At 43.1% G+C, this 22,897-nt stretch overlaps 1 protein-coding gene across 4 annotated transcripts in view; it reads left to right on the top strand.

Moving 5' to 3' along the window:
* The window catches only part of ACSL6 (acyl-CoA synthetase long chain family member 6), a 176,528-nt gene extending 160,426 nt beyond the window's left edge, over positions 1 to 16,102 (top strand). For all 4 annotated transcript variants that reach the window (XM_066591136.1, XM_066591137.1, XM_066591139.1 and 1 more), the window contains exons 17-21: positions 2,151 to 2,267; positions 4,424 to 4,567; positions 11,584 to 11,685; positions 13,369 to 13,440; positions 15,478 to 16,102. In XM_066591136.1, coding sequence (XP_066447233.1) covers positions 2,151 to 2,267; positions 4,424 to 4,567; positions 11,584 to 11,685; positions 13,369 to 13,440; positions 15,478 to 15,618 — 576 coding nt within the window. In that variant the 3' untranslated portion in view covers positions 15,619 to 16,102. The remainder of the gene's footprint in view (positions 1 to 2,150; positions 2,268 to 4,423; positions 4,568 to 11,583; positions 11,686 to 13,368; positions 13,441 to 15,477) is intronic.
* Positions 16,103 to 22,897: the final 6,795 nt, after the last annotated feature.

Here is a 22,897-nt window from a genome sequence, read left to right as displayed (position 1 = left end):
GACCACACAGAGCGCAAAATGGGAGAATTCACATCAGCCCACAACTCATTAGTGGACTCACATAACAATTCAGAAGACAAAGTTGAAATCTTGCAAAATAAATTAGCAGATATCGAAGATAGAAATCGCCGAAATAACATCAAATTTAGAGGCATTTCAGAATCGATCCCACCTGCTGAGCTTGCTGAGTTTCTCCAGGGCTTGATACGAGTGGTTATTCCGCAATGTTCTCCTCTAGATCTCACCATTGACCAAGCTCATAGACTTCCAAGAGCCCAGAACATTCCGACCTCCTATCCACCAGACACAATTGCCCGAATCCACTTCTTCCACATCAAAGAACAACTGATGCGGGCCTCAAGACAACTACCGGCTTTACCAGCTCCTTTTCAAAATATCACAATCTTCGCCGACCTCTCTCAAGCCACAATAACAGCCAGGAAAAAGCTAGCCCCTGTAACATCTGCCTTACGAAACCACGATATAAGATATAAATGGGGCTTCCCAAAAAGAGCTTAAAAAATAGTTTGGACACAACAATACAAATTACGTTTAATTCTTATTTTGCTTTGAAATTTTTATACTGGGAAAAGGGTTTTGGGAATTTGGTTAACTCTCTTAGTAACACAATGCAAATTGCAAAAAAGTTGGGATGCTGTGTAAAAATGTAAATAAATGTAAAGAAAGAACAAAAATGCAATGATTTGGAAATCTTCTACAACCATATTTTATTCATAATAGAACACATCATTAATTCATTTAGAAATTGATGGCAGCAACACATCTCAAAAACTTGATATGGGGTGACAAACGACAGGAAAAGTAAATGCTATGAATTAAAAAGAGCTGGAGGGTTAATTTTTTTTAAGTCACATGACTGTGTATAAAAAGAGCATGTTAGAGAGGCAGAGTCTCTCAGAAGCAAAGATGGTCACAGGTTTACCAACCTGTGAAAAAACTGCATCTGAAATATTTCAGAAAAATGTTCCTCAATGTAAAATTACAAAACCTTTGAATATCCCACCATGTACAGTACATAATATCATCAAAAGATTCAGAAAATCTGTAGATTTTCATGTGCACAAGGGACAAGGTTGACGGATGCTTGAGATCTATGTTCGTGCATTAAAAACAGGTATGATTCTGTAATGAAGATCACTGCATGGGCTCAGAAATGCTTCCGGAAATCATTGGCTATGAACACAGTTTGCAATGCAATCCGTATATATAAGTTAAAGCTGTTCAATGCCAAGAAGAAGCCATATATCAACACAATCCATAAACACTGACGTTTTCTTGAGCCAGAGCCCAATTAAAATGGGCTTGAGGCAAAATGGAAAACCGCTCTCTGGTCAGATTAATCAAAATTTGAAATTCTTTTTGGAAACCATGGACGCCATGTCCTGTGGAATCAATCGAAGAGGGACCATCCAGCTTATCAGCGTAGCGTTCAAAATCTGCATCTCTCATGGTACAGAGATGCATTAGTGCCTATGGTATGGGCAGCCTACACATCTTGAAATGCGCTATCAGTGTTGAGCAGTATATAGAGGTTTTAAAACAACATAAGCTCCCATTCAGATAACGTCTTTTTCAGCCAAGACCTTGCATGTTTCAGGAAGACAATGCTAAACCACATACTACATCCATCACAACAGCGTGGCTTTGCAGGAGAAGAGTCTAGAAGCTGAACTAGCAGTCCAGACATTTCACCAATGGAAAGCATGAAACAAAAAATCTGGCAAAGCGACCCAAGACTGTTGAGCAGCTAGAATCCTACATCAGGCAAGAATAGGACAACATTCCTGTTCTAAAACTCAAGCACTTGGTTGTAAAAAGAAGAGGTGATGGTGCACAGTGGTAGACATGACTCTGTGCCAACTTTTTTGAGATGTGTTGCTGCCATCTATTTTCCAAATGAAATATTTTTTTTTAAATGAAACAGAAAAATGTCTCACTTTCAACTTCTAGTAAGTGTCTACATTCTATTGTGAATACAACACGGTTAGATGAGACTTCGAACACATTCCATTATTTTCTTCTTTACATTCATTTACATTTTACACAGCATCACAACTTTATAGGAATTAGGGTTGTACATGTATTGTGTCTTCAGTACTTCATAAAGTATGCCACTGTCTTTCTTTCAGATATGTGTAAAAGGACCCAATGTATTTAAAGGCTACCTTAAAGATAAAGAAAAGACTGCAGAAGCTTTAGATCAGGATGGCTGGCTTTACACTGGAGATATTGGAAGGTGGCTACCGGTAAGTCACTGTTCTTACATTATTTTTGGGACTTTTATATTGATGTCCTATCCTTTCCCAGTGAATGTAATGACAGCTGTGCCTGCAAATACAAGCGTCAGCCACTACATAGGGGTCAGAGCAACAGCTTCCACTCTGTACTCCTGTGTATTGCGCTGACAGCAGGTGCCTGATTTGCAGATCAGGCAGAGTCCTGAGTGGTAGACATCAACAGTATTTTCCTGGAAAACACCTTTAATCCCCTGTGAAGATTTTACCAGAATTTTTATTTTTCACATATTTCTCCATGAAAATATTGGTCGAGGGAAGTATTCCATACTGCAGAAAAAATAAATTTGACTAAGGAGCAACTCCTTATGTATACAATGCATTCAGAAAGTCTTCATACCCTTTCACTTCCACACTCAGTACCCCATAAGTAAAAACAATGTTACAAATCTTTGTAAATGTATTAAACATGAAAAACTAACTTTTTGCATTAACATAACTCTTCAGACTCTAGAAATTTAGCTTCAGGGGCCTCCCATTTCTCTTGATAATCTTTGAGATGTTTCTGCACCTTGATTGAAGTCCATCTGTGGTAAATTGAGTCCATCAGATGATTGGACATAATTTTAAAAGATACACCCCTGTTTATATAAGGTCTCACAGCTCCCAATGCATATCAGAGCCAAAACTAAGCCATAAGGAGGAAAGTACTGCCTGTAGAGCTCAGAGACAGGATTGTGTGGAGGCACAGATCTGGAGAATGCTACAAAAATTCCTGCTGTACTGAAAGATCAAAAGAGCACCGAGAAGAATGGAAGAACTTTGGAATAGCTGGGACTCTTCCTAGAGCTGGCGAACCGACCACATTAAGAAATCAGGGGAGAAGGGCCTTAGAAAGAGAGGTGACCAAGAACCCAATGGTCACTTAGGCTGAGCTCTGAAAATCCTGTGTGCAGATAGAAGAAACATCTAGTAGGTTAACCATCAATGCAGAACTCCAGCAAGCTGGGCTTTATGGCAGAGTGACGAGAAAGACTCTTCTCAGTAAAAGACACATGAAATTCTGCCTTGAGTTTGCTGAAAAGCCAAAATGTTTTGGTCTGACAATACTAAAACTGAACTTTTTGGCCAAAATTCTAAGTTTTATGTCTGGGGGAAACCAGGCACTGCTTATCATCTGCCCAGTACCATATATACAGCGAAGCATGGTGGCAGCAGCATCATGCTGTGGGGGTGTTTTTCAGTGACTGGGAGAGGGAGACTAATCAGGGTTGATGGAAAGCTGAATGGAACAAAGTACAGAGACATTCTTATTGAAAGCCTGGTCCAGAGTGTAAGGGGCTTCAGAGTGGGCTGTAGGTTCACCTTCCAACAAGACAATAGCCCTAAGCACACAGCCAAGACAACACAGGAATGGCTTAGGGACAATTCTGTGAATGTCCTTGAGTGGCCCAGCCAGAGCGCTGACTTGAACCCAATCAAACATCTCTGGAGAGACCTGAAAATGGCTGTCCACAAACATCCCCATCCAATCTGACAGAGCTTGAGAGGATCTGCAGAGAAGAGTGGCAGAAAATCCCAAATCCAGAAGTACAAACCTTGTGGCATCCTACCCAAGAAGACTGGATGCTGTTACCACTGCCAGTGGTGCTTCAACTAAGTACTGAGTACAGGGTGTGAATACTTATGTCAATGCAAAATGTTAGTTTTTCATTTTTAAAAAAATATATGAAGATTTCTAAAGTTCTTCTCTGACTATATCATTATGGGGTACTAAATGCAGAATGTGGGAAAAAACAGAATTTTTTTTAAATTTACCCAAGGTCACAACATAACAAAATGTAAAAGAAGTGAAAGGGTCTGAAGACTTTCTGAATGCACTGTAGCATTCTAAAACACAAGGCTGTAGAGGGAAAATCTGGATTTTTGTTTGATATCAGAAATACAGCATTCAGTAAGCCAACTAGCAAACAAGAAAAATGATGTTATATTTTTAAAGGTCTGTGAAAATGATAGTTTAGGGTCATATCATTGTCCTTCAGAGATGGAGGTTAACTTATAGCAAGGAGGTAAGTAGTCTTAGATTTCAGGTAGACACAATGTTAATTGCTTTAGTCATCAAAAGCCTGATATTATTTAAATCTCTTATATTTTTTTCTTGAATCTAGAATGGTACACTTAAGATTATAGACCGGAAGAAACATATCTTTAAACTTGCACAAGGAGAGTACATCGCACCAGAGAAAATTGAGAATATTTATATACGCAGTGAACCTGTGTCCCAAATATATGTCCATGGGGACAGTTTACAGGTAAGTGCAGTCTTCTGCATTATTGTTTACGGTTATCAGCATTTTTGGCTCAAGCCCTTTTCAGTTAAAAGAAGTCTGTCACTACTTTTTTGGCTATAAACTGGATATACTGACAGATGTCCACCAATAGGAAGTATATAGTGGTACCTTTACTCTGTGTTGTTGCCTCTCCACTGACGAGATATTGTTCCTGAATTGTGTATAAGCAAATTACTGGTGGACCGTCCGATGGGCAGCCCACCACTGTCTGTGGTCCAGCTCCTTCCCTGCCCAGTGAAGTGGAAGACACGCTCTGGCAAGAAAGGAGCCAGATAGTAGGCAGAAGTTGACTGCACATTGGACAGTCCACCGGTAATTTGCATATAGAGTGTGGTGCAATTTAGGAACAATATCTGGACAGTGGAGAAGCAGAGGCACAAAGTAAAGGTACCCCTCTGTCCTTGGTATAAGGTTCCATTTCGTGGGGTACATCTACATTTGAAAAGGCTACAGCTACTTTGCGCTGTGAGGCTACCCATGTAACATTGTACACAAGTGGAATGGAAGGAACGCTTTGACCATTCAGATCACTTTACTGAGAGATGCACCAATGCAACCACGGTAAGAAATGGCCATGAAACATCTATAGCTGTATTTTCCTACTCTGATGGGACTCTCAATACATTTTCTCACTCTGCCTCTGTGAATGCTATTATGCAAGCCATTTCAGCACAAGCTAGTGATGTGCAAAATGATGCATATAATTCTATGCAATGTTTTACTAGCTACAACTAAAAGCAACACTGTTTTGGCGTCCCTCGCTGCTCAGGTTGGTAGCCTAAAAGAGAATGTTGGATTTATAAGACACGATTGATGATACAATTAGTAAATGCGAGCAGTTTATCCGTACTTTGCAATATAAAGCAGATGAACTGGAAAATAGACTAAGAAGAAATAATGTGCGACTGGTGGGGGTTCCACAAAAGGTGGAAGGATTGGATCTGAGATAATTTTTTGAAAGATGGCTGAAATCAACTATTGTATTTTGTAAGCTTTCTTTGCTCAGGGTTCCGGCAAAACCACCTCCACCTGGAACTGTTTTGATAAAACTCCTCCACTACAAAGATTGGGACATTATTTTAAGGGAAGCAAGAGAAATTAAAGAGCTAACTGGACAGTCATCATATAGCTGTCTTTCCAGATTATTGAGTGGACATACAACAAAGACGGACGAAGTCTCACGATGCTAACAGAAGGTTACAGGATTAGGGCCCAATGTCCACGGGTGGATTTGATTTGCGGAACCACACGGGAGATTTGCAAATCAAGCCACCATAGGGATACATCAGCATCCACAAAACAACTAAAAGCATGCGGATGTCATTTTTTCCCAGCGTATGGACCTCATGTGCGGGAAAAAAAACGCTGCATGCTCTATTTTCTGCAGATTCCCGTACGGACGGCTTACATTGAAGTCAATGGAAGTCATCCATTCCACAGGCACCCCCACAGCTGACACTGTGGACATGCCGCAGATCCGCAGGAAAGCAGGAGATTTTGAAAAAAAATTGCACTGTACAAGTGTGGGGCGTGCCCGCACGAATCCGCCATCCAGAAAAAATAAGATCTGGCTGGGATTCAGGAGACATGCACCGCATCTGGACAGGTAAGAAAACTTGTCCGTGGCCGCTGGCATGGGCAGATTCTGTGTGGGATTCCACACTCAGAATCCGTGTGTGCTGTAGACCTTGGGCCTTATAGCTGCCTTATGCTATTTTGTATCTGGCATATCTGAGACTTGTAATGCAGGGGGGCACTTTTTTCTTTGCTGCCTCCTGTATTGATAAACATGAACAATATTTATAAAGCAATAAGTCGTCCTTTTTCTTAAAGGGGTTGTCCGGCCATAAACATTAGGTCTCATTACTTCTGTTTGCCAATTTCCATGCACTTTGTAATATACATTGTGCATGGAAAATGAAGCAAACAGAAGTTTTGGACTTACCTGAAGGGATGCCTCCCCCCTGTGTTGCTCCTCCGTCGTCCCTGGTTACCACAAGAATCTTCTCTTCTTGTCGGCCCAGCTCTTGTCGGCGCGGGAACGAGCCCCTTCTCATCCGCGCATGCGCAGTTCTTCTCTCTGCAGCCGGGACCGATATATGATCTTCTTGTGTGCAGGGGGGGGGGGGAGGATGGAAGAGCCTCAGAGCAGGAACTGAGCTCCCGCCCCCTCTCCGCCCCTCTGCACTATTTGCAATGGGGAGAGCCGAGACGGGGGCGGGGCTAATTCTCGGACCTTAGCCCCGCCCCCGTCCCGCCTCTCCTCATTGAAAATAGTGCAGAGGGGCGGAAAGGAGGCAGAGAGGGGGCGGGAGCTCAGTTCCTGCTCTGAGGCTCTTCCATCCTCCCCCCCCCTGCACACAAGAAGATTGTATATCGGTCCCGGCTGCAGAGAGAAGAACTGCGCATGCGCGGATGAGAAGGGGCTCATTCCCGCGCCGACAAGAGCTGCTGCGGCCCGACAAGAAGAGAAGATTCTTGTGGTAACCAGGGACGACGGAGGAGCAACACAGGGGGGGGCATCCCTTCAGGTAAGTCCAAAACTTCTGTTTGCTTCATTTTCCATGCACAATGTATATTACAAAGTGCATGGAAATTGGCAAACAGAAGTAATGAGACCTAATGTTTATGGCCGGACAACCCCTTTAATGGATTATTGGTACACTTTCTGAGCACCTGAAATGAGATTATCTGTTAGATAGGTGGGAGATTCCTGGGCACTGCTCCTTAGTATTAAAGGGGTTCTGACATGACAAAAAAAAAAATTTACGTACCTTGCCTGGCCAGGACCGATCATCAGGCATGGCCCTTCATCTGGCATCTTCCTCTGTAGCTTCTTGAAGCAGAGCTGGAGCCGTCAAAATGACGGCTTCCTGCTCTGCTCTGTAGCGTGAGCCATTTCCGAGGTCACTGGACGGGCGCCACGTTACAAGCAGTGCTTGCTGTGGGCGGCCTGTCCGTCCTGGATGAGCTGGAAGGTCTTCTGCGCGTGCGCAGTGGAGAGGCAGCTTGTCCTGCCTCCTATCAGAGGGCTCCAGTTTTCTGCACCTGCGCGCAATTCCTGAGGGGGGGTGGCGGCTCATCCTGGCTTGTCAAAGGGCTTGTGGACTGCGCTTCCCAGCATCACATGACTATCTGTGGGCAGGCAGGCTGGCTGTTCTCTCCACGGCAACCCTGGAAGGAGGAAACTGTGTTCAAGCTCAAAGCCTGCTGGGAGATGACCCCCAGCCGCACATGCTGATAACAAAGGTAAGCATTAGGTTTTTAAGCTAAAGCAAGCAAAAAAATCATGGGTTCCCTGTGTCCATTAGGCAGACCAATGGATGTTAAAACATAAAAACGTTATTCGTGTCAGAATCCCTTTAATGCTTAAAAAGTCACAGTAATATCACAGTAAGATCATTATCACTACACCTAGGTGATCATAGCCCTAGGGGATATGGGTATGTGTGTATGCGGTTGGGTGTGGTGGGGTGTTTTTTTTTCTCCACTCTCTCTCTTCCTCCTCCTCTACCATGCAACGCAGCCGGTGTTTTATATTATATGTATAAAACCTATATAATGCAGATCACTAGAGATAAGCGAGCACCCAAATGCTCGGGTCCGCGTTATTCGAGTCGAGCTTTTCGTAAAATTTGAGAGCCCTACTCGAGTAACGAACCCCATTGACTACAATGGGAGACTTCAGCATTTTTGTATGTGGGATGTGAGAAACCGAGTGCCGAGCTTTTTTTTTCTCTCTCTCTCTCCCCCCCCCCCCCCCCCGCCTGCCAGACAAAAAAATTTGCCAATGGCAGAGAGGGGCCACAACAGGCACGCGACAGCGGGGAGGAGCCAAAAACTGGGGCGGGGTCAAACATGATTTGATGATTTGATGCTTGTTCGAGTAACGAGCACCATCGAGTACGCTAATACTCTAACGAGCATCAAGCTGGGCAGAGTATGTTCGCTCAACTCTACAGATCACTTACCGTGGTTAATATCATTTTGTAGAATTACAAGACAAAAATGCTTTTTTTTTTTATCTATTCAACATTTTTAACCAGCTATTAGAAACACATTTAACAAGGGATACTGTGCACTTGCTTCACCATTCTGTACGGGCACATTCTGTTCATTCTTTGTGCTTGAGTTAGGCCTGATTAGCCTGATTGATTTAGGCTTGATTAGCCGACATAAGTCTAAATCTTGGCATTAGGGCCCTTCAGCGATGAGGTTTAGATGCAGAGCAAGCGTATTTATATTCTCCTACGTATGAGGCAGAAATTAATTATAAAGAGGCACAGTCTCAACTTGCAGACCATCTGAGGGATGTTGCAAAAATAAGCATCTTTTCATGAAGCAGAAGATCTTTGAGGAAGGGGAAGCAGGGGGTCGTTTCTTGGCTTTTATAATTAAGGCACAGGAATTATCATCTTGTGTGGCAGCATTGAGAAGGTCTGATAATTCTTTGGTTGTTAATGTGGATGGACTTTGGAGACATTTTTTCTCTATATTAAAAACCTATATGCTTCTAAGTTAAAGGGGTTGTCCCGCGCCGAAACAGGTTTTTTTTTTTTTTCAACCCCCCCCCCCGGTCGGCGCGAGACAACCCCGATGCAGGGACGTACAGAAAGCTTCCCGGAGCGCTTACCTTAATCCCCGCGCTCCGGTGACTTCAATACTTACCGCTGAAGATGGCCGCCGGGATCCTCTGTCTCCGTGGACCGCAGCTCTTCTGTGCGGTCCATTGCCGATTCCAGCCTCCTGATTGGCTGGAATCGGCACGTGACGGGGCGGAGCTACACGGAGCCTACATTCTGCACGAGCGGCTCCATTGAAGAGAGCAGAAGACCCGGACTGCGCAAGCGCGGCTAATTTGGCCATCGGAGGGCGAAAATTAGTCGGCAGCATGGAGACGAGGACGCCAGCAACGGAGCAGGTAAGTATAAAACTTTTTATAACTTCTGTATGGCTCATAATTAATGCACAATGTATATTACAAAGTGCATTAATATGGCCATACAGAAGTGTATAACCCCACTTGCTGCCGCGGGACAACCCCTTTAACTAAAGGAAATCTGTATTTCTTCCTTTACAACCCTTGTTGGTGGACTATTCATTGAAAGATACGCAAGTACAAATTGTAAAGGAATTCACATATTTGGGAGTTGTGGTATCTTCTAAGCCTCAATACTCTATTTCTGGCAATCTGTTTCCACTGGTCAGAAAGTTTGAGGATAAGGTCAAGGTCTGGCATCATCTCCCATTGTCAAGAATTCCCAGGGAAAATCTTATTAAAATGGCTTTGATACCACAACTCCTTTACATACTGCAAAATTCTGTGTTTTGGACTCCATAAGAGTTTTAGGAGTTTACTATGGACTAAGAAATCTGCTAGAATTAAATTGGAGACTCATCACAGAGATAAACAGTCTAGAAGGTTGGCAATTCCAAATGCTTTCTGATGTCTCAATTGCAATGGTTGAAGGGGTAGGGGGGAAAGAAATGGGGTGGGATTGAATGACAGATTGTTTTTTTAATAATGACAGGTTGTAGTCCACACCTGTAATGGTGAGATTTTGTAACTAGATTTAATATGTACACCCTCAACTTCAACAGCCTATGAGTTTTCACGTAGCCTCTAGAGGCTCAGTTACAGCAAAGGTGGACCGTTATGCCACAGAATACCATATGTAACTTGTATGCCTCCATGCCTGCGCGTATCACATCTTGCATCCAAGCTAGAGGTGGCTCAATAGGGTTCTAGAGCCTCCATCCCCGCCCGTACCACATCTTGTATCTAAGCTAGAGGCAGTAGAACAGGGTATTGGAGACTCCATCCCCGCCTGTATCACATCTTGTATCTAAGTTAGAGGCGGTACAACAGGGTACCAGAGCCCCCATGCCCACACACTTCACATCTTACATCCAAGCTAGAGGCAGTACAACAGGGTAATAGAGCCTCCATGCCCGCCCGTATCACATCTTGTATCCAAGCTAGAGGCAGTACAACAGGGTACTAGAGCCTCCATCCCCGCCTGTATCACATCTTGTATCTAAGTTAGAGGCAGTACAACAGGGTACCAGAGCCCCCATGCCCACACACTTCACATCTTACATCCAAGCTAGAGGCAGTACAACAGGGTAATAGAGCCCCCATGCCCACACACTTCACATCTTACATCCAAGCTAGAGGCAGTACAACAGGGTAATAGAGCCTTCATGCCCGCCTGTATCACATCTTGTATCCAAGCTAGAGGCAGTACAACAGGGTACTAGAGCCTCCATCCCCGCCTGTATCACATCTTGTATCTAAGTTAGAGGCGGTACAACAGGGTACCAGAGCCCCCATGCCCACACACTTCACATCTTACATCCAAGCTAAAGGCAGTACAACAGGGTAAGAGCCTCCATGCCCGCCCGTATCACATTTTGTATCCAAGCTAGAGGTGGTACAACAGGGTACTGGAGCCTCCATGCCTGCCAGTATCACATCTTGTATCCAAGCTAGAGGCGGTACAACAGGGTACTAGAGCCTCCCTTCAAGTGTTCAGTTTTCCATAAATTATCCTTTTTCTTTGATATTGTAATCACTTACTTATATCAATGTTACAATCACACAGAGAAAGCTTCATTCCATTCCAACAATCTCTTCTATCGTCTTTTTTTACAATAAGCTGTGATTATGATTGATTGTATTGTTTGGGTGGGATAATGATATATTCTATGTATACTATACTTATGCTTGTTTAAATGTATTCAATTTAAGGGGTTATTGTATTGAAAAATATAATCTCAATTTTAAAAAAAGTACCACTATGTACCTCATATCTGTTGACATCTGCCAGTATATTCAGTTGATGGCCGAAAAACTAGTGACCTGCTTCCTTTAAGCACATATTATCTTAGCTATTATTTTATGAGAATGTTTGATTCTATAAGGGTTATTACAGGCAAAAAAATATATTTTCTCTGTTGCTTTTTTTCCTTATTAGGCCTTTTTAGTTGGCATTGTTGTTCCTGATGCCGAAGTGATGCCAGGATGGGCAAAGAAGAAGGGTTTTGAAGGAACATTTGCGGAACTATGCAACAATTTGGTATGACATGAGCGAGAAAAGAGCATGCTACCTGTACTAAAGAACACAGAGCAGAACAATGTATAGAACAGTTTAGGAAATCCTAAACTAGGAATATGTAAGGTGTTTTCCAGGTTATGGAAAGCTGATTTATGTTGGTTCTGAAACTGGGAACAAATGGAAGTTTCCAGTATTCTTGCTGTTCCGTTTTTTTAGTAGGTCTGGCGAAGCGGTCATCCTAGATTCTGTCTTGGCTGCTGCATTTCCAACCATTTTCTTTGAATACACACTTTCAGAAACTGGAGGAAAGCATAATGGGAATCGCCAGCATTCATCACACATCACTTTTCAGTACACAATCCTGTGTTGAATTATTTATATACTGTATGTTTGTAGCCATGGTAGACACAGATTTAAAGTCAGCTGTCATCTTGAACAGGCTGTACGAACTGCAGGCATGATGTTAAAGAGCAGGAGGAGCTGAGCAGACTGATATATGGTTTTATGGGGGAAGATTCAGTATAGTATAACTTGTATTTTATTCATTTACATCTCTGCTCATCCTGGTCTTAAAGGGTGTTCCGATTGGAATAAATTATCCCCTCTCCACCAGACAGGGAATAACTACTTGATCAGTGGGGGTCTGACCGCTGGCTGGGACCCTACCAATCCCGAGAATAGGGGTCCAGTCGGCGGCTAAATGAATGGAATGGAGGTTAATGAGAGTGTTGGAGATTGCTGAGTTCAAGCACTTGGCAATCTCCAGTGTGCTTATTGAAATGAATGGAATAGCGACATGCTTGCATGACCTCCACTTCATTCTTTTTGGGATAGGACTGGGCTCCCATTCTTGGGATCAGTAGGGTTTCAGAGGTTGGACCCCTACCAATCAGCTAGTTATCTGTAGATAGGGGATAACTTGTTCCAACTGGCATACCCCTTTAATGGTCCAGTGGGCGTCCTTTCAGTGAATGACAGCCTTCCCTGTATTAATGTTGGTGCAGAGATAGCTATCAATCATGAATAAGACTGCTCACTGGACTACTGAGACCAGGATGAGCAGAGATTTAAATAAATGAAAAAGTTAGGCCCCCAGTCCCCTAGTGTATTTTGGGACATGTGCTCCTTGTGTTAATCCACAGGCAACACACAGCCCCATTATAAGGCTATGAGGACATGCGCATTGACGTTTTCTCACAGATTTATGATCCACATGAAAAAACTCATGGCATGTCCTGCCTCCACATATATGGAACACTTCATATAAATCGTACAGCACATGTTCTATCTGACAGATTCCCTCTAAGTTATCATGCTGCTTGCTGGTAGCCATCACTAGAGGGATCACAGGAGCTGCCTAACTCCCTTTAGTGGTAGTCAGCATGTTAAAAATCTACAGTATAATTAGGTAGGGGATTTGTAGCTCCAAATCAAAAAATAAGGCAATGGCCCAAAATAAAGATATATTGAGAACTTAATTAGTGGAGAATTTTGAACCAATATAGATTAAAAAATAGAAAATCATATTGAAGGACTGAAATCCACTTTAACCTCTTCCTGCAAATCCAAACTGCGCAAAAACACCATACAACAAAGTTGGTAAAGTTTTTATTAAAAGGCTTAAAGAAAAACAAGTCTAATAAAATGTAAAGGGTTAATTTTTATATCCCAGTAATACACAATAATGACTGTTGTTTTCTCTAGGAACTTAAAAAAGCAATAATGGCTGATATGGTGAGACTTGGAAAAGAGAGTGGGCTCCACTCCTTCGAGCAGGTGAGAAAAGCTGTGAATCATTGGAGATATGAGCACCGCCCTGCTTACATGTTGGTGATATTAGGTGGACTGATGACAATGGAATATTAGCTATACTGGCATACCGATATAAAGTTTTTTCAGAGTGTTTAGTTTGTCGTGCTTTCTTGTGGTGCACTTTATATAGAAAGCCCCATGTAAGACTATGGGAGTTACTGTTGAACTAAGGTCCGAGAGTTAGGGCTCCCACCCACTAGCGTTTTTTTTCACTGCGAAATTCGCACGTTTTTTTTTTTTCTACAGGGGGTCTATGGGACTTGTAAAGCTAAAATCGCGATCGCACAAAATCGCGATTTACCGCGAAATCGCGATTTTGCGCAATCGCGATTTTAGCTTTACAACTCCCATAGCCCAAAGACCCCTGCAGAAAAAAAAAAACGCTGCGAATTTCGCAGTAAAAAAACGCTAGTGGGTGGGAGCCCTTATGGTGAAGCAGAAGAATTAGGAGCTAGAGAATAAAAGTCCACATTACTGCGACAGGCACCAGGGCCCCTTCATTTTAGAAATATGCATTTGAAGATGAACATGACAAAGAAAGGAAAGGAAGGAAAAATAAGAAGGGAAGAAAATGGAAAGTTGTGAGTGGAAGACATTGTTAAAAACCATAATGCAGACCCTCTATAACTGTGAACTAGCGCAGTCAGGCATGGTGTGCATACGAATCTGCTCCTCCAGCAAAGGACAATTAGGAAGAGCAACAACAGGTAATTAAAGGGGATTTCTAGGATTTAAAATAAGCTTTAAAAGGAGTATTTCTGCCTTCGACATTTTATGATATGCCCACAGGATATGGCATAAATGTCTGCTGGGGATCCTATCTCTAGTACCTGCACTTATGTGGAGAATTGGGGTCTCCTGACCTGTCTAGTGAGGTGGCTACTTGCAGTTTCTAGACAGAAAATGAATGAAGAGGTGACCACACAAAGGTGATCCTGTAACTTCCATAGAGGAGAATAGAGAGAGCTGCACACATTTGGCCTGCTTTGCATTTCTAAACAGCAGCAAATAAATAGGGCTGTAAAGTGTCAAGTAATTTGTCATAATTAGATAGGATCAGTAATGGATTTATGGTAACATCCCTGGGGTCTAGGGCAGAGAATGAATTCATTTCTGCTCCCTTGATGGTCTAGGGCAGTGAAAGGGGTTCATTTCAGTAATCCCTAGTGGCCTAAGATATAGAAGGGGTTAGTTTCTGTATTCCTGGTGATCTATAGCATAGAAGGGGTTAGTTTCTGTATTCCTGGTGATCTATGGCATAAAAGGGGTTAGTTTCTGTATTCCTGGTGGTCTGTCCAGTGGATTATTTCCTCTTCTGGGCTCGTTTGTTTCTGCAATAGGAAGGCTGTGAATAGAAAAGACAGACATTCCTCTTCTCATAGAGACATTTCCCCTTAGTACCTCCTCTTACACAGACTGTTATCCATGCCCCAATCTTTATCACAGATTGCTCCTCATGCCCCTCCTTTTTGCAGACTACTCCCCCTACCAAACAGACTGCTCCTCATGCCCTTTTTTCTCACACAGACAGCTCACTGTGTTTTTCCACCTTTCACACAGACTGCTCCCCATGGATCTTTCTCTCTGTCTGCTGTCTTTGGCTCCCCTTCTCACAGTGCTCCCATGGTCTCTCATCCCCCCTCCAGAGACAGCTCTCCCTGTTTCCCCTTTAACAGACTGCTCCACATGGATCCCCCCTCTCTGTTTGCCACCTATAGCTTCCCATCTCACAAACTGCTCTCTCACGCAGACTGCTCCCTCATGCCACCATCTGTCACACAGACTGTTGCCTATGCCCACTCATAGGCTGCTCCCCACTCCACACAGACATAGGGGCCTGGCCAGAACTGTGACTGCTGCGCCCCCTATAGCTACAGTATAGAAGTAAGATATTTAGAAACAGTTTTCACATTACTAATGTACGGATTTCTTCTAGTGGCTCTTCTTTTCGTATACACACAACTCATGCAAACTCTGACATAATTATATGTTTTCTCACAGGTTAAAGCGATCAATATCCATAAAGAAATGTTCACTGTACAAAACGGTTTATTGACACCAACACTCAAGGCAAAGAGGCGCGAACTCAGAGACTTCTTCAAACAAGAGATTGAGGAGCTTTATGCTAGCGTTACTGTGTGACAAACTGTGGATGACCAAACTTCCAGCAAAACTTGCAGAAGGCATACCAATATGTGGATACTTATTTTTTCTCCCTTCTTTTTGGATTTTATTTTCTTTAACCCAGTTATCGTCAAAGTGCTTGGAATGCAAAAAAAAGCAATGAAAGACAACAGAGGTTAAATTAACCAGTTCCTATTTTTCTGTTCCGTTACTAGCATGTACTGTATGGCAGCAGCAGACTGAAGGCTCATATGGATAGTCCAGTATGCCAGCACAGCTTCAATAAGGACACTTTGTTTTTAAGCACAGAAAATATTTTAGAATTAAACTACTGTTTAATAAGTGCACGAAACCTAAAAGAGACGAAACATTGACCTGTTTTCTGGATTGCAAGGACTGCCATGTCCTTTTTATATAGCGGTACATATTGCGCAAGCTGTGTAAAATGTTTAAAGATTTCAAGAGATTAATAATTTTCAATAAAATAACTATAATGATATCATTTAGACTTATTTACTGTGTTCATTTGAGCCAGTTGAATTGGCGATAGGCTGACATGGAAGGGCGATGAGATATAACTATGGTAATTACTATTCTACATTTCTATTGTACACTAATATACTTTTTGGTATTTTACAGAAAATTCAGTCCCTGTCTTAAGGTCGGTTGCACCAAAGTTTTGATCTGAGATCAACAAAAGTTGATCCAAGTTCAAATACAAAAACGTTGCACTAACACGGTTTAGCCTATGAGCTTGGTTCAGATCTAGGTTCAATTTGATTCTTTGATTTAGGTGAACGAAAGTACCATGTTTCCCCCAAAGTAAGACCTATCCCTAAAATAAACCCTACCCTGATTTTTAGTTGGGGGTTGAAATATAAGCCCTACCCCGAAAATAAGCCGTAGCTACACTACGTGAAAAAAACAGAACGCAATACTTACCTAGAATGCGCTGCCCGGTTCCCTTCTGCTGGTCTCCGCAGTTCTGGGGAAAGCTTGCTTCCAGATCTCAGCGCTGACAGAACATTGCTTGCTGGTAACAGTGTTTGAATGGCTGTGATTGGTTCTCGAGCACTCTAGATCAGCCAATCAGAGCCAGCACTCGATGAATCAATCGGAGCACTCACTTGCTGTTGGTGGGGTTATGGCAAGTATAGGACATCCCCCGAAAATAAGACCCTGTGCCCCTTTTGGGGCAAAAATTAATATAAGACAGGGTCTTATTTTCAGGGAAAAGGACACCCGCATTTGCTGCTGATAGTGGCCATGTGTTTACTATCGCTATGAATGCTGGGAAGTTCACCTGGCTACAGTCACCAATCACTGTGGCCAATACATGTCCTCTAGGTTCAACTGTTCTTCGCAGATCAAGTGAACTTGGCATTGCAAATCATAGATCAAAAAGTGTTGGGGCGATACTTTTTCCTTAAACCAAGTGTAACAGCCGATCACAGTTTATCACAGCATGGTTGATTCAACGCGCTCTTAGATATGCTTGCAGGTAAATTTGCCTCCCAGAATGGAGGGAGAAATTATTGCACCAGGAAAGTGAAGCAGATGCTTGTTATAACCAGATTTTGGCTCTTCTTTTTCTAAGGCCCTTTGTAAAAAGAAAAGGCCAAACTAATTGGTTGCTACGAGCAACTACTTCTCATTTCCTTTGCACTAGTTTTAGTAAATTTCTCCCAATGTGTTTCTGAATTGTTTTGAAACAAATGGAATGCCAAAAGAGTAACCATAAACATTGACAGAACATACTCCATTCTGATGGACCCATGTCTGGACTGTAGAAGGGTAGACTACCTTCTACTATGCGAAGATGAATGATACAGAGGACGTCTCAAACTCATCCGAATATCATTTCTTTTCTTCTACCTGTTCATGGTATGACTACAATATAGCAATATCCTCTCTCGATATCTCAAGGAGCACTCGTACCAGGCACACATGGAAGAAAGGAAATTATGTTCAGCCCATGGGGCATGAGTCTGACGCCCCTGGTATACAGAGAAGCTCTCAATGATGGGGTCCGGAGGCTGAGACAGTGACTCTGCATTCTGCAGAGGGGAAGACTGCCATACATTTGTATTACATATGGTCCATAGTTGCTTCCTTTACATCAAGTTAAAAAGTCACACCCCGGTGTGGAGTGCTGCAATCTGTCCATTCATTCATTGTGTTGATAAATGAAAGTCTTAGCACCTTGACCCCTCCACCGATGAGAACGGGTTACAATGTACTGTTTGTCTCTTTCACATGTCAAAGGTTTTCTATAAACTGTAGTTACACTTTGATGCAGCTACTTTATGTGGATGCAGGTCAACATTCTGTGTTGTAGTCAACTGCAATATCACTACTGTCTTTGTTGCTTATACCTGCCTTATTTTTTTGGTAACAATGCCATATTCTCTTCATTACTTATGGTAATGTCCTATCCTATAGAAGATATGTATGCTAATCTTACATATGCGTAATTACATACATGATATTCCCCATATTCATGTAAATCGTCCCCCATGAACTTCTTTAAATGTATCATAATCAAATTTCCCTAAAGCCCCATTTACACACAACAATTATAGCTCAAAATTCGTTCAAACAATGATTTTTGAGTGACGATCGTTGCGTCCATCTTTCACTCTTTGGCTGAACAATGACTTTCAGGTGAGCATAAAATCCATTTTTCAGCCGGAGAGAGATAGCAGAGACCGCACACTGTGTTCTCCACGGGAGCAGCTGATTACATTGCATTCAACTGACAGCCCAGGAAAAAGACAATGCAGCTGAGTGCAAAGTCCAGACCACATGCTGGGATTTGCAAACAGCTGCTGGAGGCTCATTTACATGCAAATAAAGCTGATAAAGTGCTAATGGACATTAGTACTTTATGCAAAACGATGGCTAGAACTGTCAATCGTTTGAAAGATTGTCTTTGCGTGTAAATGAGCCTTAAGAAAGAAAGCTAGACAGTGCACCTCATTGAGCATACCTTTTTTTAAGGGGTTTTCTGAAATGAGAGGATTATCCACTGGCTTATTAAAGGGGTCTCTCCTGATAAGAAAACAAAAGGTGCACAACTGGTCTTCACTACATATAAGTCACACTTCAATAATGTAGCTTGTGTGAAAATGGAATATTTTTTCAATGGGAAAATTTATGGGTGTTTTCTGCCAAATCGTAGAAAAGTAGAACCTGCTGCAACTTTTCTATCTCGCACTATCACACATATAAATAGACCCATTGAAAATAATAGGGTCTACTTCTGTGCAAGTTTTGTGTATCTTGCAATGCGGGAAACTGGCCTGTGTGAAACCTACCCTAAAAGTATCATGCACTATAATAAAGAACAGGAGACGTCATGCTTCTTGTTATCAGTATAGGTGAGAATTAGAGATGAGCGAGCATACTCGGTAAGGACAGATACTTGAGCGAGTATCGTCCTTTTCGAGTACCTGCCTGCTCGGCCGCAAAGATTCGGGTGCTGGCGGGGAAGGGGAGGAGATCTCTCTCTTCCCCCCCGCTCCCTCCTGCTCACTCCCGCAACACAGCGCTCACCCCCGCCGGCACCCGAATCTTTGCGGGCAAGAAGGCAGGTACTCGGTAAAGACGATACTCTTGTGAGAATCCATATGGTCAGAACCACACTGCTTAAAGGGGTTTTCCGGGGAAGATACTATTGATGATGTATCCTCAAAATAGGTCATCAATAGTTGGTTGGCTGGGGTCCACCGCTCGGAACCCTGACCGATCAGCTGATTGCGCACCCGCTGACAGACATGCAAATACACAGTGGTCAGAGGGGAAGCAGATGCTTCGACCGCTGTGTAGTGGCTGGCGCTCGTTACACAGGTCGATTATTGGGCCTGAACATTCCCACAAACAGTCGTTTGCCCGACAATGAGGTGTGAAAAAATCAATCAAACACTCGTTCATCAGCTGATAAAAATGCACGCTGGTCAGCGGCACATCTCCTGGTGTGAACATCCAATGCACATTTAGATGTGAAAATCATACTGAGCGACTTGAAACGAGGCCTGTCCTAGACCAGCCGGGGGACAGTATTTCAAGAACTGCCAACCTAGTGGAGTTTTTTCATGCAATAGTATCCAGAGTACACTGAGAATTATGTGATCGAGAAAAACATCTAGCGAAAGGGAAACCTGTGGATTTAAACATCTCACCGAAAAAAGGAGTCAGAGGAGGATGTCAAGAACCGTTCTGAGGAACATGCAGTGCACCATCAAGCAAATTCTGGCCAAACTCAACGCTGGTGCTCCAACTAATGTACTCGAATGCACAAGTCGTAGTTTCTTAGCACAGATGGGTTATAATAGTAGATGACCATTTCCAGCGCCATTGCTAAGAGAAACAGAAAGGTGAGACTCTGGTGAGCAAAAGAACGCAAAAATTGGATTACTGAACAGCAGAAAAACATCACCGGGTCATAAGAATCTATATTTTTGTTGCATGACACTGATGATGGCACAAGTAGCATGATTCCATGAAGGTGGACAGTAACAGCCCTTCTGCCGCCAGTCTCTGGATGGTACTGTGAATTGCTAACCCTGATGCTAGCTGTGGCCGGAATTGTGGAAACCGCCAAACTGGCTGTTCTCAGCGGTTTCCACAGCTCCCGCAGGCGTGGATGAGATCTATGGAAACGACAGAGGACAGCAATTTAAGCTGTTTCAATAATCCCGGCCTCTGGCGCCAGCAGGTGATCTTGGATAGGGGACCCTGTTCTAGAGATAGCTGCGGGTCCGAAAGGGAGGACCCGTATCGATCAGACATGTATAGCATAACCCGTGGATACACCATACATGTATGAGATGGGAATATCGCTTTAGAGGAGTATTCTGAATAAATACATTCATTGCAGTGGGACATCAGAATTGATCAGCAGGAAACGGGTCTTGTCACTCCAGACAACCTTCTGCTATGTGTCCAAGGATAAACTATGTCTTTCCGGGGCACATGACACGGAGTCATCCGGGGCACCCTTGTCGGTCTTTAGCTATTGAATCCCAGTTGACGCAAGGTATGCCATATAGTCATTGTGGAAATTTGTCTAAAGGTCTGACCACACCATCTTCTGCACCATCCGTTATACGTACGGACTGCAGAAGTGTGTCTCGGCCTGACCGTGGGTCTCCCAGACCCGAACTCAGAGTATCATACGCGGATATGGTGCTCTGATTTAGGGTCCGGAGACCCACGGTCAGGCCGGGACACACTTCTGTATTCCGCACGATTGGTGCAGAAAACAGTGCGGTCGGGCCTTTACTTCCCTGCTGTTGAACTGTTGGCTCAGTTGGTCCATTGCGGCTTGTGGTTGCTGAGATACCGGACGTCTGCCCGATGCTCTCCGCTAGGATGGACCACACATAGCCTGCTACTGTGTGATCTGTCGGATGTCTGTCTATGGTTCAACCAGTTTTCATACACTCTAGATACTGTGGTTTGGAAGCAGACGATAATTGTGACTGTGTCAGGAATACTAGCACCACACCTCCGGGCACTAACAATATGCCCACGGTCAGTCACTCAAGTCACCACGTTTACCCATGACTGCTGAATGTTGCCTTCTGCTGCACAGAGGAGGTCAGCACATTACCTGAGAACAAACCGTGCCGTGGCCATTACATGGTACTGATCACATATGCCAGCTGTGCCTAATGCGTGATCATTCAGAGTATAGTAGTCCTCTATATTCTCCCACATGCTGATCTCCACTGTAGCCTGGTATATAGTAATCCTATATATTTTCCCTCACATTGATAATCCACTATAGCCCAGTATATATCATTCTGTATACATACTCTCTAGAGATGAGCGAACCTACTCGGCCACGCCCCTTTTTCGCCCGAGCGCCGCGATTTTCGAGTACTTCCGTACTCGGGCGAAAAGATTTGGGGGGTGCCGTGGGTGAGTTGGGGGTAGCAGCGGGGAGTGCGGGGGAGAGGGAGAGAGAGAGGGCTCCCCCCTGTTCCCCGGTGCTACCCCCCGCTCCGCCACGTCTCCCCCCGCCCCCCGAATCTTTTCACCCGAGTACGGAAGTACTCGAAAATCGCGGTGCTCGATCGAGTAATTACTCGAAACGAGTAGGTTCGCTCATCTCTAATACTCTCCTATAAACGGAACATCCACTATAGCCCAGTATATATACTCCCCTACACATTGATCATCCACTATAGCCCAGTATATATCATTGTATAAACATACTCTCCTATAAACGGAACATCCACTATAGTCCAGTATATATACTCCCCTACACATTGATCATCCACTATAGCCCAGTATATATCATTGTATAAACATACTCTCCTATATACTAATCATCCACTATAGCCCAGTATATATACTCCCCTACACATTGATCATCCACTATAGCCCAGTATATATCATTGTATAAACATACTCTCCTATAAACGGAACATCCACTATAGTCCAGTATATATACTCCCCTACACATTGATCATCCACTATAGCCCAGTATATATCATTGTATAAACATACTCTCCTATATACTAATCATCCACTATAGCCCAGTATATATACTCCCCTACACATTGATCATCCACTATAGCCCAGTATATCTACTCTCCTATACACTAATCAATCACTATGACCCGGAATATATAATTCCATAAATACTCTCCTGTATACTGATCATCCACTATAGCCCTGTATACATAATTCCATATATATACTCAGCTATGCGGTGATCATCCACAGTCCTGTATATATATAATCCTGTATATATTGATCATCCATTACGGCCTGGTATGTATAATCTCTTATATATATAATCTCCTATGCAATGATCGTCCACGGCCCAGTATATATAATACTGTATATATATTCCCGTATGCGTTTCATCCACTATAGCTCTGTATATATACTGTCCTATACATTGATCATCTATTATAGCCTGGTATACATAATCCTGTGCAATTATATATATATATATATATATATATATATATATATATATATATATATATATATGTGTGTGTGTGTGTGTGTGTATGCATATACATATATATACACATACACACTTTCCTGTACACTGATCACCCACTATAGCCAGTACATACCGTAGCAGTATACGCTCTTGTTTGCCCCCGGTACAAACCTCTCTAGTCCCTCACTCTCGAGTATGGCCTCCACGTGATCGCCGCTCCTCTGATTGGTTGGTAACTGCCGCCCAGCACCGCGCAGTCCCTCCCCCGGGGAGGCCGAGCCTATATAAGAAGGGCGGGAAGGGCGCGGCGTTATATTCTGGCGGTTAGCAAAG

The sequence above is a fragment of the Eleutherodactylus coqui genome, chromosome 2 (genome assembly GCF_035609145.1).
Source record: "Eleutherodactylus coqui strain aEleCoq1 chromosome 2, aEleCoq1.hap1, whole genome shotgun sequence".
In the NCBI taxonomy this organism is placed as follows: domain Eukaryota; kingdom Metazoa; phylum Chordata; class Amphibia; order Anura; family Eleutherodactylidae; genus Eleutherodactylus; species Eleutherodactylus coqui.
Note: the sequence above shows the minus strand (reverse complement) of the source record. Positions and strands in the feature narration are given on the sequence as shown.